At 43.7% G+C, this 13240-nt stretch overlaps 1 protein-coding gene across 2 annotated transcripts in view; it reads right to left on the reverse strand.

The window, feature by feature from the left end:
• CAMK2A (calcium/calmodulin dependent protein kinase II alpha) overlaps window positions 1-13240 on the reverse strand; it is an 89265-nt gene that overhangs the window by 18088 nt on the left and 57937 nt on the right. Inside the window, exons 11-12 of one of the 2 annotated variants that reach the window (XM_066590389.1) lie at window positions 9642-9674; window positions 1647-1695 (exon numbers count right to left, since the gene is read on the reverse strand). In XM_066590389.1, the coding sequence (XP_066446486.1) occupies window positions 1647-1695; window positions 9642-9674 (82 nt within the window). The remainder of the gene's footprint in view (window positions 1-1646; window positions 1696-9641; window positions 9675-13240) is intronic. The other variant, XM_066590390.1, reaches the window with a different exon arrangement.

Raw genomic sequence — 13240 nt, forward strand, 5'->3', positions numbered from 1 at the left:
CTGTCAATCCAGACTGAAACCCGCCATGGAACTCGACGATAGAGGCCTGATCATGGTGTGAACAGGTTCTACGGGACTAGAGCATCTATTAGGTACCCTACATAAATATTGCCTATGGATGTTGGATGCTACTGCCCCAATGAAGAACCTTCAAACATTGAAAGATGCTTTTTAAAGGGATTTTCCACCCCAAATTTTTTGTGATCCATTGGTACGCATAGGGTATAACCCATTGATCAGTGAGATCCAATTGTGGAGCTTTAACCCCAGCAGCTGCTTAGCAATTAATTTGAAAATCATATAGGACCATGTAGATTAGTGATGACATCATTAAGAGGGTATATGTCTAACCTTAAACTCCTTCTTTTAATGAACCAAGTGGCAGGCTGCCAATGGCGGCAGACCACGTGGCTGCTATGGGGCTCATGAGGAAGGGCCCGAGCTAAATGGACTCACCTCCGTCCCACAGCTGACTTACCAGGCCCCATAGCCAGCAGAAGAATTTTTTAACTCACAGTCCTGTTTGACAGTGACAATGCGGCTCCTTGCAGTGCTGAAATAACTCCTCCCGTCTCATCTCTCTGAAGCTTTGCTGTAATGAGAACATGAGACAGAGGAGGATTTATTTCTGTACTGAATGAAGCCACACGGTCACTATCAGATAGGACTGGGAGTTAAAAAGAGCTCTGCTGCTGCAAGACTTGCGCACGTAGAGGGGCACTATAACTCTTAAGGGCCACAGAGGGGGGGTACTCATTTTTTTGAAGGGCACAGAAGGGACCCTATAACTTTGAGGTCCACAAATGATCAAACGTATTTTTGTTTTGAGGGCCATTGAGGGTTCACTATATATTTAGGGTCCAGAAAAGGGGCACTATAACTTTGAGGGACACATAAGAGGGAACTATAAATTTGATGGGCACGGAAAGGGAACTATAACTATGAGGGCCACAGAGGAGGAATTATTTTTTTTAGGGCTCTAGAGGCGGCATAAGTACTTTTAAGGGGGAGGTGTTGAGAGGAGCGTTGGTGGTAGCAGTAGGATGGGGGGTCTGTGCAGAGATGAAGTGTTGCAGACATTGCTGAAAGTAGTAGTCATGGTGGTCTGGGCCCAGACAGACATGAAAAGCAAAAACTAACAACTGTAATCGTCACCTGTGATCATTGGAAGTAACTGCACAGTAATCACTGTGTACAGCTAGTATCTGACTATTATATGGTGACTGGATTATTTAGAGGAATACTAGGGCTGAACTGCTATATCTGAGCCCACTGGGTGGGTCAATTCTAAGTTTTGCTATAGGGCCCTATGAGTTCTATGTATACCCCTGAGTGCTCTATATATATAGTCAGAGGTGTAGCTATATGGGGTGCAGAGGGCTCTGGTGTTTGAGAAAACTCAAAGGCCCCTCTGCCACATATGGAGACACCAGTATTATAAATGCCACAGTGTAGATGAGGGCCCTGTTTCAGATTTTGCATTGGGGCCCATGAGCTGCCTTTCTCTGCAGCCCAGCCCTGCTTACTAAACATGAGATTAACATTGCATTGCATTTAATAATTTGCATTAATTAATACTGCTTTGCAAATATTTTTCTTAAAGCCATGAAAAACCTGTCTCCATGTGGTCACCCCCCGTCACCTACCTTTGGTATCTTCATCTTCGATAGTAGTGTTTGTGCTTTCTGAGGATTCCTGGATAAATGAGAATGAGGAAGAATTGGGTTATTCCAACATAAACCACATGAAGGTTGTTTTGGGCACCAGAAGAGCCCCCTTATGCGGAAGGCGTTCTTGTCTTGTCCAGATGAGTCGAAATGCCTCTGTATTTTAAATATTGACCACTAGAGGTCACCATTCACCAGGAGAATTAAAAAAAGAAAGTTTTAGTAGCCTTCATTTGCAATGTTCTTCTAATGTTGTACAGTGACGGCTCATCGGGGAGCAAATTTCCTTCCATTTCTGAGAACATGAAATCCCAACCCCATCCGGTGCAGTTCTCATTATTCATTTCTCCCACATATCCCAATACCAGCTGCACTGACTGACTGCGCACAGAGCTGTGACTACAAACGCAGCTGCTCATTCCTCTGTGAGCCCCAAATTGTGGAACTGACATCGCCCTCTGCTGGGCAAAAAGGCACTGGACAAGTAGTGAATATATTCCTTTCGGATTTGCCCATTACCTGATTTTGCATAGCAAAGAACGTGCTGCAAGAGGAGGAAAGAAAGAATGCCCACTCATACTGGCACAGCGGCACTGTGGCCTTCATATACTAGAGCTGAGAACTACGTTAATAGCTGCTCAGTTTTCTTAATTGTCCAAGAATGAAGTAAGAGATACTATAAAAAAGATTAGAGGACACTTAAAGAAGTTAATTTTTAAAGTCTGGAGGAAAGAAGTGAAGGGAGAACTTGATGGACACCTTAATATATGTTCCAGGAGGAGAGAAGGGAGAGAAGAACATGATGGAGACCTATATATGTTACAGGAGGAGAGAAGGGAAAGAGAGGACATGATGGAAACCTTTATATATGTTACAGGAGGAGAGAAGGGAAAGCGAGACATGATGGCAACCTTCATATATGTTACAGGAGGAGAGAAGGGAGAGAAGAACATGATGGAAACCTTTATATATGTTACAGGAGGAGAGAAGAGAGAGGAGGACATGATGGAAACCTTTATATATGTTATAGGAGGAGAGAAGAGAGAGGAGGACATGATGGAAACCTTTATATATGTTACAGGAGGAGAGAAGGGAGAGGAGGACATGATGGAAACCTTTATATATGTTACAGGAGGAGAGAAGGGAGAGGGAGACATGATGGAAACCTTTATATTTGTTACAGGAGGAGAAGGAAGAAGGGGAGATGATGGAAACCTTTAAATATGTTACAGGATGAGAGAAGGGAGAGGAGGGACATGATGGAAACCTTTATATATGTTACAGGAGGAGAGGAGGGAGAGGAGGGACATGATGAAAACCTTTATATGTGATACAGGAGGAGAGAGAGGAGAGGAGGGACATGATGGAAGCCTTTATATATGTTACAGGAGGAGAGAAGGGAGAGAGGAGGGATATGATGGAAACCTTCATAAATGTTACATGAGGAGAGAAGGGAGAGGAGGACATGATGGAAACCTTTATATATGTTACAGGAGGAGAGAAGGGAGAGGGAGGACATGATGGAAACCTTTATATATGTTACAGGAGGAGAGGAGGGAGAGGGGGACATGATGGAAACCTTTATATATGTTACAGGAGGAGAGAAGGGAGAGGGAGACATGATGAAAACCTTTATATATGTTACATGAGGAGAGAGAAGGGAGATGAGGGACATGATGAAAACCTTTATATATGTTACAGGAGAGATGAAGAGAGAGGAGGGACATGATGGAAAGCTTTATATATGTTACAGGAGGAGAGGAGGGACATGATGAAAACCTTTATATATGATACAGGAGGAGAGAGAGGAGAGGAGGGACATGATGGAAGCCTTTATATATGTTACGTGAGGAGAGAAGGGAGAGGAGGACATGATGGAAACCTTTATATATGTTACAGGAGGAGAGAAGGGAGAGGGAGGACATGATGGAAACCTTTATATATGTTACAGGAGGAGAGGAGGGAGAGGGGGACAAGATGGAAACCTTTATATATATTACAGGAGGAGAGAAGGGAGAGGAGGACATGATGGAAACCATTATATATGTTACAGGAGGAGAGAAGGGGGAGGAGGACATGATGGAAACCTTTATATATGTTACAGGAGGAGAGAAGGGAAAGGGGGAACATGATGGAAACCTTTATATATGTTACAGGAGGAGAGAAGGGAGAGGGAGACATGATGAAAACCTTTATATATGTTACATGAGGAGAGAGAAGGGAGATGAGGGACATGATGAAAACCTTTATATATGTTACAGGAGAGACGAAGAGAGAGGAGGGACATGATGGAAAGCTTTATATATGTAACAGCAGGAGAGAAGGGAGAGGGCAACATGATGGAAACATTTATATATGTTACAGGTGGAGAGAAGGGAGGGGCGACATGATGGAAACCTTTATATAACAGGAGGAGGGAAGGGACAAGAGGGACATGATGGAAACCTTTATATATGTTACAGGAGGAGAGAAGGGAGAGGGGGACACGATGGGAACCTTTATATATGTTACAGGAGGAGAGAAGGGAGAGGAGGGACATGATGGAAACCTTTATATAACAGGAGGAGAGAAGGGAGAGGAGGACATGATGGAAACCTTTATATATGTTACAGGAGGAGAGAAGGGAGAGGGAGGACATGATGGAAACCTTTATATATGTTACAGGGGAGAGAAGGGAGAGGAGGACATGATGGAAACCTTTATATATGTTACAGGAGAGGAGGTAGAGGGGAGACATGATGGAGACCTTTATATTTGTTACAGGAGGAGAGAAGGCAGGGGAGGACATGATGGAAACCTTTATATAACAGGAGGAGAGGAGGGACATAATGGAAACATTTATATATGTTACAGTAGGAGAGAAGGGAGAGGGGACATGATGGAAACCTTTATATATGTTACTGGAGGAGAGAAGGGAGAGGAGGACATGATGGAAACCTTTATATATGTTACCGGAGGAGAGAAGGGAGAGGGAGGACATGATGGAAAACTCTGTATTTTTGTAGTGGCCCAGAGTTAGCGGGGCCCCTCCATAATTTTAAGTGTCTGTCTCATGCAATTTTTCTTATATGTAGTGTGCATTTGGCATGTGTATTGCACCTCTGCATAACTGAATGGGTTAATGTCTGGGTTATGTCTGGAAAATCTATCATGTTGTAAGTCATGTGACCTTGTGATATATATGTATTTGCAAGGATGATATGCTAGGAGAGTCTGAGAGTTAGTAAGAGAGGTGGTCTTTTTGCAAAGAGTGTTCTGGAGAGTAATCTGTACAAGTCAGTGAGTGAACTCCCTAGATACCGATTGGTCTGTGCGTGGAGATTGGAAGAAGCTGAGCAATACCCTTCAGCTTTACCTGGGCCTACCCTACCCAGGATGTGCCAGTGCTACCACTAAGCACTGAGAGAGAGAGTGACGGATCGTTGCTAAAGAGAGAGAGACACTAGAAGCAAGAGTGTTGACCGGTAGAGAGTTGAAGAGAGAAGGAGAGTCACCAGGAGCAGGATCACACAGATAACTAGGACTGTGGATTGTCTGGATAACCCCGAGAAGTCCTCCCTGTCACACCACCTTCTAGAAGTGTACTTTGTGCTTGACAATTGTACATTGCAACTTCACTGAAGTTACAGTAAACTGACATTACTGACTGTTCCCAAAAAGGGTCCCTGTGTGTGGACTAATTTATTTCACCATCAAGATTCACCACAGAGGATGGAACGGTGGCGTCACGAGTGACAAGAAGCTTACAGGTAACCTCCAGATACACTTTCTCTGTGACCTCCCCCAGCAGTAACTTGGACAGTTCCCGAGCTGCCCCCAGGGAAGGAGATGGTAGCGCCACCATGACAAGGCCCTCATCTACCCCGCCATCTCCTCGGCTGTGCGCGCCCTCCTCGGACACTGCAAATGTTACAGGAGGAGAGAAGGGAGAGAGGGGACAAGATGGAAACCTTTATATATGTTACAGGAGGAGAGAAGGGAGAAGAGGATATGATGGAAACCTTTTTAGATGTTACAGGAGGAGAGGAGGGAGAGGAAAAACATGATGGAAACCTTTTTAGATGTTACAGGAGGAGAGAAGGGAGAGAGGTGGACATGATGGAAAGCTTTATATATGTTACAGGAGGAGAGAAGGGAGAGGAGGACATGGTAGAAACCTTTATATATGTTACAGGATGAGAGAAGGGAGAGGAGGGACATGATGGAAACCTTTATATATGTTACATGAGGAGAGAAGGGAGGGGCGACATGATGGAAACCTTTATATATGTTACAGGAGGAGAGAAGGGAGAGGAGGGACAAGATGGAAACCTTTATATATGTTACAGGAGGAGAGAAGGGAGAGGAGGGATATGATGGAGACCTTTATATATGTTAAATGAGGAGAGAAGGGAGGGGCGACATGATGGAAACCTTTATATATGTTACATGAGGAGAGAAGAGAGAGGAGGACATGATGGAAACCTTTATATAAGTTATAGGAGGAGAGAAGGGAGAGGGGGACATGATGGAAACCTTTATATATGTTACAGGTGGAGAGAAGGGAGAGGAGGACATGATGGAAACCTTTATATAAGTTATAGGAGGAGAGAAGGGAGAGGGGGACATGATGGAAAACTAAATATATGTTACAGGAGGAGAGAAAGGAGAGGGGACATGATGGAAACCTTTATATATATTACAGGAGGAGAGAAGGGAGAGGGGGACATGATGGAAACCTTTATATATATTACAGGAGGAGAGAAGGGAGGGGCGACATGATGGAAACCTTTATATATGTTACATGAGGAGAGAAGGGAGAGGAGGACATGATGAAAACCTATATATATGTTACAGGAGGAGAGAAGGGAGAGGGGACATGATGGAAACCTTTATATATGTTACAGGAGGAGAGAAGGGAGAGGAAGAACATGATGGAAACCTTTATATATGTTACAAAAGGAAAGTATGGAGAGGAGGCATGGATGGATTTTTTATATATATGTTTTAAGTATAAATAAGTGTTAGGAAGGAAATGTCCCTACTAGGAAGCTAAATGCTAAAACAATTTGAAATTAGTTGAGGAACAATCAGAATCAATGTTACAAAATTTCAGGCAGGTGTGGTTGGAAAATCAGTAGTAGGTGAGTTTAAGTCTGTCTGAGATAACCATAATTATATTGGTAGGCCATACTTCAGCAACTGAGCAATGGTTTATATGCAGACATATCTCCTAACCATCCGGCATCCATCAGGACAGTACCTGTTCCCAGGTGCCATTTGTCCTACTAGATACGCAATGTCACTTATCGGCATGCTCAAAAGCAGTCTCTTTTGCTGGCCATTGAATTGTTTCTTCTCCCCGTTTCTGATGAGACTTCCGCCCTCCGCTACACGTCATGGGGAGCGTTCGCCTACCTCTCTGTGTCAGTGCATTAGCATGACACATCAGCCTCATGGTTCTGGTGGAGCACCACTGACGTGGCAATGTGGACATCCTACTCTGTGCTGCAACCCAAGCTATTGGTCTAACCCCTGTCAGCTCTGGCGGACAGTAGAGGGAAAACACACAGCAGGAAAGGGAAAGCAACAGGCATAGAAATGGAGGAACACTGGACAGCTATGTAGCGGAAGTGCAGTGAAGAGGAGGAGAACAGACATGACAGTGCAGGGTACTGCTGGCCCCATATTGAGGGTCAAAAGGGGAATGAAGCTACTGCTTAACAAATCATTGCAGATCCAACGGGACAGTCCTAGTTTTCAGATGCAGTTCCAGTACTACCTCCATGTCCCTAAAATCACAGCTCAGTGCTACACTATTATAGCAAAGCCAACTAGAGTTGATTGACAGTGCTGTGCATAAATTTGGAAGGCTACATGCAGCATAGAGGGATGGTAGTTTTTTTATTGAAGAGCGTAACGAGGAAGCTGAGCTCTGGCCTATGAGGCTTTTCAGTCAACTCACATTTCACAAATTTGCTCCACCTAGAACTCATTGTACATGGTTGGGAATTGATAAGGGTTAAAGGCGTAGTTTGAGAAGAACTATGACGCACGTCACCTATTGCATCCCTCTTCCAGTTCCTGTTGGGAGCTATGCTAAACTCTCAATGTGACTTTAGGAGTCTGGGGTTAAAGTGGCCCGCCAGAGTACCTCATCAACCTGGATCTCCCAGCAGGTCTAGACTCTGAGACAATAATGGGTATAGGTTCTATATAGAGGATGGACCCTCAGAATCATTTCCTCTGGTCAATCCAAGAAACCATAGTCAACCGTGCAGGACATTCAGGTGTAGGACATGACAGCAGGTTACTGTAGACACCATGGTCTGGTTTCATAACTTGCATTTCGATGGCCTTGGACTAATTCCATGGTTGAGGATACTTCCATTTTTCAGCTGCAGGGTATTATTGGTAATGCCTCATTAATGCTCCAGGTGACTCCTGATCTTGTAACTAGGTCCGAATTTCTCGAAGAGTCAGTAGACATGCTGGTGTGAACATTGACTACATTAAGCTCTCCATGCATGGCCTTGTACTCCTGTGTGATATTACGATTGGGGAAATCCAGGTGAAGTGCTTGGTATCACATAAGGAGATCTCAAGGATGATATGGAACTATGGTGTCTTATTGATGAAGTCAGTGTGGCATTTACCTATCTACACCATCATGTTACCAAATGTAATGTCACACTTGAGCAAGAATCCAAAGTAGTATGTATTTACATATGTTACAATTAGTGGGGCCTCTTTTGGTCCTAATGTCATTAGATACCCTCCATGGCATACTTTCTTAACACGACTAGAACACTTCAGCTCGTATTTCCCTCCATTCATCCTGCAAACATCTGGCAATTTTTTTCAAAGAAGATGCATCGGCCTGTCTACAGTAGTTTAAGGAGCATCACCATTGGATAGTTTAACAATGGAAGAAGATGTTATGTAGTGACAAATCGTGCTATTTCATCTTCACATCAGATGGACATACCTGGATGTGGACGATGCCTGAGGAATGCCACCTGCCTGAGTGTGTTGTGCCAACAATTAGATACGACGAAGAACCATGAATACAAAGTTGTACCTTGACGTTATAGACAATAATGTGCTGCCGACAATGTGGCGATACTCTGGAAATGGTCAGCAATATGTCCAAAAAGAGAATGTACCTTGTCAGAAATCTAACGTTGTTTACATTGGTTTGGGGATATGGATGTTCAACGATTGGACTGGCTGCACAGAGTCCCCACCTGAACCCTACTGAACATCTTTGGGATGAACTGGAAGGTCAAGTCAGGAAATATGAACAGTGTCTATCTTCTTTTAGAGAACTCATCAGACGTTTGCAGGATGAATGAAAGGAAATACCAGCTGAAGTGAATCAGACATTAGTATACAATGTCATTAGGGTCCAAGGAGACCCCACTAAGTTTTAACATATGGAAATAAATGCTTCTTTTGATTCTTGGTCAAGTGTCTAGTTACATTTGGTAGGACTATGTAGACTAATGCCGTGGTTGGCGAATTTTTCCGTAGCTGCAGTAATTGCTCCTGATGGTTCCAGATCTTGTAACTAGGTTGAATTCTTGAAAAGTCAATAGACGTATGCTCGCCATGCATGACCTGCTTCTCCTGTATGATATAATGATTGCCGGGGATCCAAACAAAGTTTTTGGTATTACATAAGGAGAACTCATGGAGGACATGGAGTTATAGCTTCTCATCTGCCTGTCTTTTCCCTATTCTACCTACTGTATATTGTAAAGTTCACTATGCCAGTATGAGCAGACCAAATCTCCTCGTAAGCTGATGGACTTGGAGATACAATGACTACTCCATGTCGATTCTGATTCCACCCATCGGTGAAATCATGGACTCCACTGATGGAGATACATTTTATATTCAGATCCCTCAGCTTATAGAGAGAATGAAGCAGACCATTGCTCCTTTCTGGGACCCAGAGGAACCAGCACTGAAGAAGACAAAACAAAGACTCACCATCAACTGGACACTGGAACTGGACTTTCTTTTCTGGAAAAACAAGGAGAACAGATAGGAAGGAGAGTGAGACACACAGCCAGCAGCACGGTGACCACAGGGAAAGCACAGGAGTCCGCACAGTGACCACAAGCAGTAGCCGCATCACAAGAAGAAGCCCCAGCGAGATGTAAAATACACAAGGAACATTAAGGGTAACGACTAACAACATGGCCATGTAGCGTAGCAAGTGTAGATGTCCCAATGGAGCTGTGGTTGGGTTTATCGCTAAAGTTTTTGCATAGGTTTGTCCAGAAATTGCACCGCATGCAGCATTGGTTAAGCAGAATTGGCAGTGATCTCTATCAACCACTCAACAGCTTGTCTTATGGTCTTCCGCAATCATGAGCTCAATGTATTCGAGTGCAAGAACTGTTGGGTGGTTGGACAGAAGATCTAACACGTCCCTCATGTGAGCTGGAGGACATGTTGGAGAAGCATATAGAAAGCAGAAGCAGAGGAGGAGAGTAAAGAGCACAGCGGGGAACATACATTAATAAGGCATCCTAACATTCAGCAGTCATGTCAACCTGCACAAAAGTGAGTGATACAAGTAAGAGAAGTACATGACCAAGGCTCAGGACAGATCACAGTGACCAAAATCTAACCATAGAGAGAGAGAGAGAGAGAGAGGATGGAAGCAGCGAGCACAAACCGAATGACAATAGGACGCACGTACATTTACATTGGCATTGCTTGGAGCGTGCTTGGTGTCTACTTGCTTTCAAGCTGCTCATCATGTAGGTAGTGCAAAGCATGCTGGGATTTGTGGAGCAAGAATAGAATATATGAGATTGATGGTAAAGTCTACTTTTCTGCTATAGGCATGTCTGATTAATAGGGTTCCAGATCTATGGGAGCCCAGCTAAGGGGGAACTGTTGGATTACTTGAATACATCCATATATGATGCAATGAGGACATTCTTGTGACTCATTCTGCATACTCAGAGCACATCTGCAATGTCTACGGTTAGGCCACTGACGAAATACCATCGATGATCTAGCCATATCCCGGGGCCCTAGGATGTGAGGCAGAGGCGTAACTTGAAGCTTCTGGGCCCCAATGCCAAACCTGTAACGGGGCCCCCAACTATAACGCTTTATTAATAGTACTGGGCTCCCTATATGGAGAAGAGGGGCCTTATGGGCCCCCTAAGGCTCCTGGGCCCGGGTGCAACTGCATCCCCTATAGTTACGCCTCTGATGTGAGGGAGCTCAGCAGCCTTCATTTTGCATGAGGGAATGGTGTGTGCATTATTCCCATAGTGTGACATCACTGTGTGCAATAACCCTTTCCCATGACTTCATATTGTTTGTTATGTATAGTGACATCACTTATGTTCATCATACCTATTTGGTGACATCAGTGGCAGCAATAAACCTTTCATATTACTTTACATTATTTTTTATCAATGTATCAATTGTTTCATCACCATTTTTATTATCCCTGTACTGAGATATTACTGTTTTCATACCTGTACTATGACATCACTGCATTTATTATCCATGTACTATGACATCACTGCATTTATTATCCATGTACTGTGACATCACTGCATTTATCATACCTGTACTATTTCTTCATTATATTTAGTTTACATGTATTGTGTTTATTATCTTTCTACTGACATCACTGTTTATTATACCAGTACCGTGACATCACCACATTTATCATGACATCACTGTATATTCCCCTTGCACTGTGATATCACTTTGTTTAATTTTTTTCAACTGTAACATTGCTATGTTCCTTATCCTGTATTGTGACATCATTGTTTATTACACCAATACCATGAATTACTGTATTTGTACATGTAATATGACATCACTGAGTTTACTTCTCTACTCTGAGAATATTTCTGTCTCCATGCTACTAATTGCCCCATGACATTAGAGGTCAGTTGCTAGCCTGCCAGTAAGTGGCAGTGGGTTTGCTCACTTTCTGTCATGCACGGCTTGTATATTGTATTGTATCATCTCTAATAGAGAATGAGGGGGTATGACTGCATATTGTAAAGAGCTTCTGTCCGCTCTGAGCATTAAAAGGATTTTCCAGTCATTTATTATTGATAGCCTATTTTGGGGATAAGTTATCAATAGTAAATTGGTGGGGGTCTATTACCTGGTACCCCTGCTGATCAGCTATTCACTGGGCTGGTGAACTCCTGTACTGAACTGAATTCTGCAGGAAGCAGACAGCTCCATTCTTACTGTAGTGGTCAAGTTTTGTATTGCAGGCCAAGTTCCCATTGAAATGAATTGGAACTTTGTCTTCAATACCAAGCCTGGCCACTACACTAAAGAACGGAGCTGCCTTCTTCCTGAAGAAATCAGCTCAATGCACAAGCACAACGGAAACCAGCTGATCTGTTGGAATCCCGGGCAACGGACCTTCACCAATCGACTATAGATGACTTATCCTGAGGGTAGTTTACAACTGGACAACCCCTTTAAGGCGACTGTGGCTTGGTTAGGGTAGTCTGCTTGTCATTGTAGTGAATGTATGCAGTACATCAGGAGTAGTGTGCAGTGCAGCAATAAGGCAGCAGATGGAGCAGAGTGCAGTGCAGGGCAACAGCATACAGTGTGCAGTGCAGGGGAGCAGCAGGTGAGACAGTGTGCAGCAGGAGAGCAGCTGATGACAGGAAACTGTTTTTGTGGGTTCCTTTTTTGGTCACCTGTCCTTAGAATTATGAAAATCAACAGGTGATGGCAACTCAAATCCCTCCACGAAGACCACAAACAACAGTGACGGCCAGCGCAGAGAGAACGGGGGTGTTCAGTGATTCCTCATTGCACTCAAACTTGCAATGTAAGCGGCATTTACTATAAGCAACCATCTTGGAAGACGGAAAGCAAAATAATCACTCAAGACAAAGTCACTCATTGTTTTCATTGGGTCCTGGTGATGACAGCAAATGTGAAGAAGTGATACATTACATTAGGATATTGTATATAGAGCAGTGCTCTGCAATCTCTGACTGCTCAGGTGTTGCAAAACTACAACTCCCAGCATGCCCAGACTACCTGGGGCTGTGACGGCATGCTGGGAGCTGTAGTTTTGCAACAGCTGGGCAACCACAAAAAGCTGCAGACCAGTAATATAGAGGTATAACAACATGCAGTATAACAGTTTCAGTGATCGCAGGTCGGTGACAATCGGCCCACTTCCGTTTTATAAGTTTAGATATAAAATGAAATCAAATATTACATATTTTCGTATCGACATTGATTATTATGACAGATCCTGTTTGGTTGAGTACACAGAAGCATGCATGTACTCTAGATTGTGGAGGAACCTGACAACCCTCTTCATTCGGAGCCTACAGTGACTAAATGATGCTCCACCTTTGTAGCTGCTTATCAGAAATTCTCAAGGAGTTCATTTAAAAGGAGGAACAAAAAAGCGGTTTAACTGCTGCCAGAAATCCTAGAGAAAGCCTATCAGTCCTGCATCCCTCACTGTGAGTGGGCGGGGGAAGAGGGACTCACAGGGTTTGTCTATGAGTGGGCAGGGGAAGCGGGACTCACAGGCTTTGTCTATGAGTAGGTGGGGTAAG

This window comes from Eleutherodactylus coqui, chromosome 2 (genome assembly GCF_035609145.1).
Source record: "Eleutherodactylus coqui strain aEleCoq1 chromosome 2, aEleCoq1.hap1, whole genome shotgun sequence".
NCBI lineage: Eukaryota > Metazoa > Chordata > Amphibia > Anura > Eleutherodactylidae > Eleutherodactylus > Eleutherodactylus coqui.